General features: G+C 44.0%; 1 protein-coding gene across 1 annotated transcript in view; it reads right to left on the bottom strand.

Moving 5' to 3' along the window:
• Window positions 1-4,831: 4,831 nt before the first annotated feature.
• The window catches only part of CEP85L (centrosomal protein 85 like), a 122,486-nt gene continuing 116,315 nt past the window's right edge, over window positions 4,832-11,002 (bottom strand). The window contains exon 13 of the mRNA XM_064447401.1: window positions 4,832-9,348. Within this exon, the coding sequence (XP_064303471.1) occupies window positions 9,185-9,348 (164 nt within the window). The 3' untranslated portion in view covers window positions 4,832-9,184. The remainder of the gene's footprint in view (window positions 9,349-11,002) is intronic.

Here is an 11,002-nt window from a genome sequence, read left to right as displayed (position 1 = left end):
GAAAGAGTTTAATTCCCAAATGAGGTATTTTAAGGCCAAAGTCTCCTTTTGTTTATGCAGGCTGGGATCAACGATGAGCCTTGAGAAGGTCAAGGCAAAGTTTAACCAATGACTTGGGGTTATTTTTTTTAAAAAAAAGGATCAGCTGTCTATTTGTTCTTACATTCTCAGTATGTTTTGGAGTCAGGCTGCACGTACTTAGTTTAAGGCTGCCGGGGATCCCCATGCTGTTAGCTGCTCTCTCAGCCATTTAGGGTAGTTTGTGTGCTGACCTTCATAGCCACTGCAGCAGCACTTTGGGGAAGATTTGGGACGTTTTGAAAATGCCAGCACTTTGAGAAGATTTTCTTCTTAAATTGGAGAAAATCCGAGCGTTTTCAGCTCCTTTCACCTGCAAGACACAGATGGATGTCTCTGAGATACCAGAGTCTGAGCAGACCATGGCTTTTGCTTAAATGCCTTGCAACACCCCATGCTGGGCCATACCCAGCACCAGGAAGGCTGTTAACCTGCCCTGCGTGGCTGATGTCACTCACGCACGCAATTTGGGCTGGATTCTTGCACGCAGCCACCTGGGCAGCGGCCGACCCGGGTTCTGAGGCTGCCCCTGGCCAGGAGCAAGATGCACTCACTCACCGGTTCTTCATGGTGGTAATTAATTTTTACGAACGAGGGTGAGGGAAAGGGTGTTAGAAAGAGATTGATTATAATCTGCTTTTAATTGAAATGTTCAAACCATAATTTAAACTAAAAATATCCTATTACTTATCTGTGCTATTTCATGGGCACTAAGGCAGCGGGCGATAAATGTAACTAATGATCTGATTGTCACCAGCTTGTATAACGAAGCGTGCCTGGGGGCTGATCAGGTTATGCCATCAATCAAACCCCTTTGCAGCGCTCCCTCCTTCAGCAGAACTCTCTGCAGGGGATGAGCCCGCACCAGCTCCCGCTCTGCTGTAACCTTTATTTTCTCCCCCGCAGAGCAATGACCTCCAACAAGGGGAGCAAAAGCTAGGCTGCAAACGGCTAAAGCTGGATGATCTTCTGGTCATTGTTGCAGTACTTGAGGGATGATGTTTCTGGGAGGTGGCTGTTTCACGGCTTTGACCTGCCAGTAAATCCTATTTATCATAACAGAGTTATTGACCAAAGAAGGGTCCAGAAATTGCGTCGTAGCACCCCGGCTCTGACATAAAAAGTACAACAAGGAGTTGTCTGGATTAATGGCAGGGTGAGGGCCAGCAATGTGCCATGGTGTAGCTGAGCTTGCAGAGAAGGAAGCTCGATTTGAAAATCCTGCGGGAGCTTTCAAGTGGCTGAACCGGATGAAGACTCGGGGGGTTGTGCTCGAGGCGTGACAGCCACCAGGACGCCTGCGTGGGGTTTTCAAGGGCTGGACTGGGGTGTAAGTGTCAGATGCGAAAGCCTGTCTCACAGCTAGGATTTGTTTGCAGTGGGACAGAGGGTTTTCTCCAGCGCATCCTGCCCCGCTGCGTGGCTGCCCCACAGCTCTGGACTTGCCCCAGGCACCAGCATTGCTTCTGGGCCACCTTAAAACACCAGGCTCAAATGCACCAACGCAAGACCAGCTTCTTGAACAGCTCAAGTGTCCGTGCGTTGGGGGAAGATGGATCATCTGAAAAGCTTGTGTCATCACTCTGATCAGAGCTCCCTCCGTCCCTCCCTGCTGCTGGATTCCCCCCCAAGCTAACTGACACTAAATTAGGCATCGTCTGATTTAACCATTATGAGATCAAAAATACCAGAAGGTTAGAAAATGCATCAGTCCATTGAGTGCTGTCATCCGCGTTGCCTTTAGAAAGGCATGCTCTCTTGCTCCTGCAAACGGCCACGTCTAAGCAGACAGCTAGGTGTTTCTTCCCTGTCCTCCCCCAGCCCCCAAGCCCAGATGTAACACGCCTGATCCCTATGGTTAGAAATACAAAACCAAACTTTAAAAAAGTCTGCAAGTGATTGCAGAGTCCTGAAAAATAATTTGGTAAATTAATGAAAGTGGATACGATTACGGAGAGTGTAATGAGTCCTTGCTCCAATTACTGCATTAGCATCAAGATCTGAGCCAAACGGATGCCTGTAATGTGCCTGCTCCACAACACGGGCAATTTATTTGTCATCAGAGAATCATAGCAAAAAACCATATTTACCCCATTCAAATGTAGTGATTAAAGTGTTGTTTTTTTTTTCCCTAATAGTAAATCATTGCAATTGGTAAGTCTAAGGAACTGTTGCCTCATCAGAGAAAGCAGTCGGTCGCAGATGCAGACATTTTGAACTAATTTTCCCTGCTGGCTCAGTACAACAGTCTTGGGAACCAGTAAGAACACAGAATGCCCTGAGTTGGAAGGGACCCACAAGGATCATCAAGTCCAACTCCTGTCCCTGCACAGGACAGCCCCAAATTCACACCATAAGGCTCATTTGGCTTCACACTCTGCCTCTTCCTCCATGTGCTAAAGTAGGAGGGAGAGAGTTTACGCTTCTGTGATTGAGGCAACAGGCTGCGGCGCCTGTGCCACAGCTAGCCAAATCCTTAAGGAGCTGGATCTCACCGGTGCCTGAAAGGGCAAGTCGGCTTCTTGAGAAATCAAGAAAAGCCTGCCTCTGTCTGAGCCCACACTGGAGCACCACCACCAGTTTTGTGGCCGTGAGGCCAGGGGCCGGCTCCTGGCCCCCCGAGGCAGAGCTCAGCCCTGGGAGCTGGGGCAGTGGGGAACTGGCCCTGCGCTGGGCCAGGGTAAGGGTACGGCTGGGCCCTCTCCCCGCCGCAGGCTGACAGCCGCGGGGCTGTGAAATACCCTCCGCTTTGGCACCTGGGGCCACCACAAAGCTCAGTACAACACATTTGGTCTGGGAGGGGTTTTTGGCATCTCCCCAGCAGTCAGTGACTACTTGTGTTCTCACTTTTTAATGTAGGGGAGACAAGCTTTTCTCATACTATATTTGGTTCCCTCTTGAGGAGGGGGTTTTCAGTAAGAAAAGTCTCTTAGCACAACCTTTAGCACTAGAAATCACTCTCAGCAACAGACACCATTTTTTCTCAACCAGAACTCAACAGTGGTTTCTTTTTCCTTCCTCCAGGCAAACGCTTTCACAGGTACACAGACCAGTAAGTCAGTTTTCTGGTCTATTAATACCCACGGGTTGCATTCTTTGGGGGAGCTGCCAAACCACTCAAGAAAGAGCTCCGAAGCATTAGCTGAACCTATCAGGTTCCCCACACGCTGAGCAGGCTTCAACTCCATGACTTGAAGCATGCCTTCACCTCCATGAAATTCAGACCTGCAACCCCAAGAAAAGGAGAGAAGCAGCCGCCACCCCCGAAGAGAAACCCACGCAAAGCAGGAAGAGAAATGTGCACGTACCAAAATGCAATTAAGCATCCTCACTCATAGCATACACTTCCCTTCGCCACTTGGAAATTTTCCAAGTACACCGAACCCATTATTTACAAAACAAATGACCCGGTGTCATTAGCACATCCTGCAGAATTGCTTAATTTACATAATGTAGGCGATCCACTGCGGATTTAGCTGTTGCAAGTTGTCCTCATTCAAGACGCTGCGGCAATTACGCGCAGCGTTATGGTTTAAGGTTTCATTTTTAGCCACATTTGGAGCTGTATTTTGTTTGTGGCATAAAGGCAGCAGAACTTTTTCTGCCACTACTATTGTTAGCATCATGATACTTTGAAACCTAAACCTGACTTTGAACAGTTCACAAAAGGTCACCCTCAGGAATCCTACGGAAAGTTGGCATCGGTGCAGCCCTTCACATACATTAATACAGGGCACAGAATGTTTTTAATTGAGCGAGAGGTCCATCATTCAATGTTGTCACAAGGCTGGAGAAAAGCAAGCGACCTCTACCATATATAATGCATCAGCTAATTAAAGTGAATTTCCCAGAGTCTTTGAAACGAAGAGGGAGGTAGCATCAACCTTTGTGCTCTGCTCAGCGCAGTACACTGGGGGAAGAGGGGAACACACCACTCTAAACACAAAGCTCATTCAGCACATGATGCTCCTAACAGGCTCCAAGATTTCTCATCGGGAACTGTCAGAAAAGAAACCATTTTTGGCTGACGCCACTTCTCTCGGCACTCGTGACGGCTCCTGTTACACTGACTAAAAATCCTTAACCTTTGACTTTTCCTCACACTGCGCTAACTTGACGTGGAAGGGAAGCCAACGTTGCTGGGTTGTGCTGGACTACACTGACCTGTGGTATTTCATGCAGCAGGGATTTTTGACTGCCTTAACTTCTGCTTAGTCTCACCAGCCATCCATTTCTGCTTTCTAATCCAGAATAGTAATTAAACCTGAGGCCCTCTTTTTGCCTCACCATCCATTTTCTTTTTTGCCCTGTGTGACTGGCTTTGGGGCAACCACATGTTCCAAAGCTGATGAATCTTTCAGCATCTTCCAAACTAGCTACCCAAACACTTCTGCCTGCTATTTTGTGCCAACTTAGTCTTTTTGAAAGTCCTACCTGTGACATCTCCCATCAGCATCCGAGATGGACAAGAGCAGCACCTGCCTAAAAAAGCAGCATGGATTTTACAAGGAACTCTTCTCTAAAATCCTTTCCTTACCTTGATAGAAGTTTTTTGCTACCAAGGCCTTGCTTTTTTTAAAAAACAAACGAAAAAACAATGCCAGGAAGAGAGCTCAGTCAGCTGGTATTCAAGTCCGGGTGGGTGTTGGGAAAATCTTTCTCAATTCCTTTCTTGTCTCCTGCCCTCGGTCCAGCTCTGGTCACTGCCATCACATGCCAGGTATTGGACAAACAAGAAGCATGAAGAAATCACTTTTGTAACAAAATTTATTTTTGCTCTGTCGATACAAATCCCAAACATCAACAAACAAATTCCAGTGGAAAAATACCAGTCATTAACAATGAAAACTTTTATTATTTTTTAATAAATAGAACTTTGGCATTCAAAATTCTAGCTGTAAACCCTACTTTAAAAAAATTACAAAAAGAGGCAAGAACAACAAGCCTAAAGCTGAGCCAGCCAGTGGCTCCTTTACTTTTTACAATGAACACATTGTGATTAAGTCATGACAACTCTATTTACATATGAGGTATTCTGAGCGGTTCAAAAATTGAACCCAATTTACAAAACTACCAGTCTTCAGGGACTGATCCAGTACATATGTCAGCTGTGCTTTTACAAGATAGCTCCAGACACTCCCCCCACTGAATTAATGATATACTGTAATTAATATACACAAAATAAACACATTATGATTTGAGTTTCCTGCTCACGCTTCATATTCAAAAAAGCTGCATACTACGACCAGCCTAACATTGAAAGTGTACACCTAGTACCTAGTGTAAGTACTTCCGATTCTAGACATTATGCGAGCGTTCTTTCTACAAAAGCTTATAAACAAAATATCGGCAGGTAAGAGGAAAACAAGGTGCAGTCATCAGCATCCTAACAACTTATCTAAAGTTCTAGGGCAATATACACTTACTTCAGGCAAAAAAGGCACAAAGGTATGCAGCTGTGGAATTAGTATTGCTAATGAGCTACCAGCATATATCACCCCTTCAGATAATAACCACAGATTTGTTTGCAGTCTAAGAACACAGGTTAGTTCAGAAGATCTTTTCCCCACTCATGACAGAACCCATCACATCAACGAGAAGAGCCCAATTACACCTCCAACTCCACCTGCGCAACTTCATTGATACAGACAAGGAAAACTGGAGCGAACTACGCCCATGCGGAGGGACTGCAGCGTGCCGCCGCTGCCAGCGCTAGGGCAGCGGGTCGTGCAGGAAGGGGTTTCCTTTCTTCCTCTCCTTGTGCTCTTACCCTGTAAGAAAAACGTCCAAAACCACGTTTGAAAGAAAAGGCGGGCAGCGAGGGCAAAGGAAGGAAGGAAAGCTTTTGAAGTGGAAAGGACAAAATTTCAGCTCTTGCAAGGGCTTCACGGCCACCGGCAGTTCCGAATGCGGGAGCCTGAGTGGGTGGTTACAGCAATCTCCACAGTTTCACACAACTATCACACTACAAAGCTGCACAGCGGAGGTTTGCAACCTAAATCACGTTTACACAACTGAGCTGCGTTACTTCTATAGAGTAAATACATAGCATCATATCTATAGCCCATCCGAAGACAGTTACTTTCCAAGTCTTTTTTCAAAATACATTCAGTATTCAGTACTGAATACAGTAGTTACTGTAAATAACTGCTTAAAGGACTGTATCAATTCGATCTGAAACTCTAACAAAAAAATTACCGTACAAATTTGCCCACAGCCAGAACGGTACAGGGTCCATTCATTAGCGGTTGTTTTCCAGCCCTTGAGATTGTCTAATAGCTACAGCAAGAAGTTGTCATGACTAAATCTAAGCAATTCCAATGTTAACATTCATTAATCAAATCTGTATTAAATATGCTGAATGAGACCACACACACTACATTTTAACCAATTGAACAATCATGCATATCTTAGACGAAGCTTATTCCATTTAGAGGCATCCGTAAACTGATGCATATATAGTAACTGCTACTACTACAACAGGCCAAATTTTAAGAAATCAAAGCAAAATACTGTATCACCGTAGACAGTCAATTGGTAGTCTGCATCTTTGGCTCATACAACCATCATTTACCTCCCTACTTTAATTTGAGTGAGGCAGATAAACTCAGGGTTTTTTTAAAATCAAGTGCTTTAAAGTCAACATAAATATCACAGGCTCTGTAATAAAAACATTGCAATGCAAGATTACAGCACTGCAATCGAAGTATTACAAATCAAATGGGATCTCCTTCCTGAGGGACTTTCAACTAATACTTTAAGAACATAAAAGCTCCTGAAGTGCTTTACAAATACAAATTACTGATCTCAACTCTGCAGTACAGTATCACCATTTAACAGGAGGGACAGCGGAGGCACACCAGCCAAGTGACCAGCTTCATATTTCAAAGTGACTCAAAAAAAATCTCCTGCTTCTCTCCAATTGCTCTATTAAAGTCCTGGTTATTTCCACCAAATTTAGAAAAATGTGTTGCTTCGTAGTTTTTTTTTTTTATAGATACAACATTTCCATCTAAGGAAATAAAATCGTGCAACTTGGGTGCTTCCTCTCTCCCTGATACTTCTGGTTTATTATCTGAAATGCTATAGCTGCATTCTGATATGGGACAGATGCCATAAACTGGAGACTATTACTTCACTGCAGGGCCAAACCCAACGAACTACACCAAAGGAACAAGCTGAGTCCGTAGTCACGAAAGCCAATACTGTTAGAGGCACAGGAAACGGTGCAAGCCCATCTGTGCAAGAACCTTGTTTTCAGTTTCGCACTAGTATAAAAGTACACCTTCGAACCTACGGAAAGAGCATTGAAATGTAAAATAGAACAGCCTCATTCTTTACCTTGAAGTAGAGACACTAGGCAATTTCACTTGAGATTTCATCTAGATGCTGTTTTAGTGAACCAGTCCGATTAATCTATCTGAAAACACCACATAACAATAATATCAATAGCAACACTATTTTTCACAAACTAGTCCATGTGTAGGTTCAAAATAAACTGTCAAATAAATAAGTCCATATAGCTAAAAAAAATAAATCACTAAATTATAAAAACAACATTAACGGTAACTGTTAAACAATGAATAGAAAGCAAAACTTCACCAAGTTCAAAGTGGTAACCAGCCTACATTGCTAAACCATTTTTTTTTCAGTTAACATAAATATAATCAGAAAACTGAGATACTAACGCTTTTGCCATAAAAACGTTACCCTAGAATTTACTTGGTTCCAACTGCTAAGCTTTCTAAGAGATTTCAGCTGCTATCCACACTGCGGGTCAGTTGACTGACTTGTATCTTAGTCATGTGAAACTTTCTTTTAACACCATATAGGTAACTGATGCTCATATATTTTCTTAACAGTGTGATTTGAGAGTGGTTTTGCTCTTCACAAGTTGTTGTTTCCTTCAGTTCAATACTATTTTACACCATGCATAACTGTGCAGCTAACTTGCAGTAATGTTCCAGGAAATCAGAAGCATTAATATGTCATCTGTCCCACAGGAGTGAAACAGCACTGCCAAGTGACACTCACTGAATAAACTATGGAACATGATCGCATTTTTTTTTAAAAATGTAATTGCTTCCCACATAAATGGAGAAATCAAGAATTCCCGAACAATGTGGAAAATGTTGCGGTCCTCAGATAACCGAGTACTTAATACTGCTAAGCGGAAACATTCTGTTCTGAGCCCTGATTTTGCCAAGTGCCAAACACCCGTTTTGTAGCTGTGGTAAAAAATGGCTGAGGTGGTTGACAACCTCATCAGAGGCCTTCAGGGAAGGAATATAGACCAGCCACATTCTGAAATGCAGATGACCTAAGGGAAAAATAAGTAAGATACAAACACTAAAACACAGGCTTTTTTTTTTTCCCTGACAGCCACGTACTATGCTGCAGTTTCATGCCTTCCAGCTTCTCCGGGTTTGTCACAGACTTCATATTATTGAAAATTCTTACAGTAATGTCGGAGTGCTTAAAACAATTTGATAGCACTATGTGTTACGGACTTCATCTGCATCAAGGAGTTAAAACTTGGTTTTATTCTGCTAAAAACATCGTCTTTCCCGTATTGAATTTTTTAGGCAACTTGAGTAACTACTTTTTGTAGCGCTCCAAGATTGTTCCAATCGTAATTGCTGGAGGGAAGTGCAGTTGTAGAAGCCTCTGCTTTCACCACATACAACTATAGATCCTTCGACCCTCCGTTCTGATTTCAGAACGCAGATAGTGCCATACAAACCCTTGACGAAGGAAAGGACTGAGTAGTAGAAGCACGGCTGTTTTTGATGCTCCGATTCCAGAAACTAGATGAAGTTACAGAATGAGCCCTAATGAAGGAAACAGAGTATCCAGCTGAATCATTCTTCACAGCTTGTTCCAACATTCAGTAGTTTGGAGAAAAGATTTCTTGCCGTTTGTACCACTCTGTTTAAACGATGACTCTCCCCTCCCCACCAGACTCCCCAGATTAAATATTCACAATCCTCAGAAAGATGCATGTGCGGCGCTGTTTGCAGTCTTCCATTATGGCTCCTTAATAGAAATGCAAAGACCTGTGACACAGCAGCATTTAATAAGTCATTTGCTACTAGATGAAATGTTGTCATTGAGTAATGCAGTTGTCCCCCATGTCCTGAGCATAACGGTCCGACATTATAGTCCTTAATTCATCAATATCCTTTCGTAACTGACAAACGTCCAAGAGCTTCTTCGAAAGGGTTTCTGTGCTGTGGTAATTTTCATTCTCTTCAGCTGAACAGCTCAGTGCTACAAAAAACAACAGCCAAAGTTAATGCTCTAGCAACTGTGCTATGTGAATACTTCAGCTAGTCAGTCCGTCTTGAAATAAGAGGTAGGTCACTTTAATTTAATTACATCTACACAAATCACACTTTGGTGTGATGAAAAGCAAACAAAATGCGGTACTGTGTGAACTTATAGCCAATTCAGAGCTCATCAGCACTTCTCTGAAAGACATGCTTTGCTGTTTGCCCCGAGATCTAGACTTGCTGAAACCTGATGGATCTCAACAGCAGCAAAAAAACCCTGGGTAGAACAGCTGTTTCCTAGAGATTCTGGAGCTTTCTAAAGCCACTCAGCAAGAGGGATAGGTGGCCTTGGGAAACAAGGCCATGTAAGACGATGAGATAGTACTACAGATAAACTATTCATCCTGCTGGCTGACGATGGTCTCACTGACTTTGAGACTGGCATATTCTGCACTCCCCAGTACTTCAGGTGCAGATGAGCCTATGTGGCCTGTAGTAGCTCTTGCTGCACAGGACACTATACTTCTACCTTTGTACCTTGCTGATGGTCCAGTTCAGCAACCAGCCTATCTGATTAATTCTAATTAACACTCAGAAAGCAATAGAACATGATACATTCAGGGTAAAAAAAAAAAGTAATTGTTTATTAAGCTTGTTAAAAGAAAAGACCTAACACAAGTTCACTATGCTGAAGCTTTCTCTGACTGGTTTTAGGGCGTGCTTCTCATTTCCTGGTTAAGTTTAACAGCTTAGTATGTGCTGAAGACTAGATGTGCCATCAACAGTACTGGAGATGGAGTTGCCTGACACTACGCTTATCTAATATATGGAGACACCCTCAGCCCCCAGCCCTAAACCATACACATGTATGTTCAAATAGCAGATGTATATTCCTACCACTTGATCCCAAGTGCTTTAAAACAAAAAAAGGTGATGTAGCTACACTCGAGTACTGTGTTCAGTTCTGGGCCCCACAGTTTAAGAAGGACAGGGACTGCTTGAGCAAGTCCAGCGGAGAGCTACAAAGGTGATCAGGGGACTGGAGCACCTCTCTCATGTGGAAAGGCTGAGAGACCTGAGCTCGTTCAGCCTGGAGAAGAGAAGACTGAGAGGGGATCTCATCAATGCTTGTAAATATCTGAAGGGTGGGTATCAAGACAATGGGGCCAGACTCCTTTCAGTGGTGCCCAACAACAGGACAAGGGGCAATGGGCAAAAATCAGAACACAGGAAGTTCCACCTGAATATGAGGAGAAACCTCTTTCCTGTGAGGGTGCCAGAGCAGTGGCACAGGCTGCCCAGAGAGGCTGTGGAGTCTCCTTCCCTGGAGACATTCAGAATCCACCTGGACGCGTTCCTGTGCCCCCTGCTCTGGGTGTGCCTGCTCAAGCAGGGGGGTTGGACGAGATGATCTCCAGAGGTCCCTTCCAACCCCTACCATTCTGTGATGCACCGGGCCTGCTTTTGCCTCACCTCCCTCATATTGAGTTTACAGGGCAGAACACTTTTGACAGAAAAGCATCCATTATCCTCTGGGTGACTGCAGCGTGTCTCAGGAGAGATGGACACCTGGCAACACACCTTTCTTTTCTAGACGGATGAACATATCCATGATTGGGTCCACACAAAGAGCCAGCTACCTTCTCTCCTGA

This window comes from Phalacrocorax carbo, chromosome 3, assembly GCF_963921805.1.
Source record: "Phalacrocorax carbo chromosome 3, bPhaCar2.1, whole genome shotgun sequence".
NCBI lineage: Eukaryota > Metazoa > Chordata > Aves > Suliformes > Phalacrocoracidae > Phalacrocorax > Phalacrocorax carbo.
This window is presented reverse-complemented; position numbering and strand designations above follow the sequence as displayed.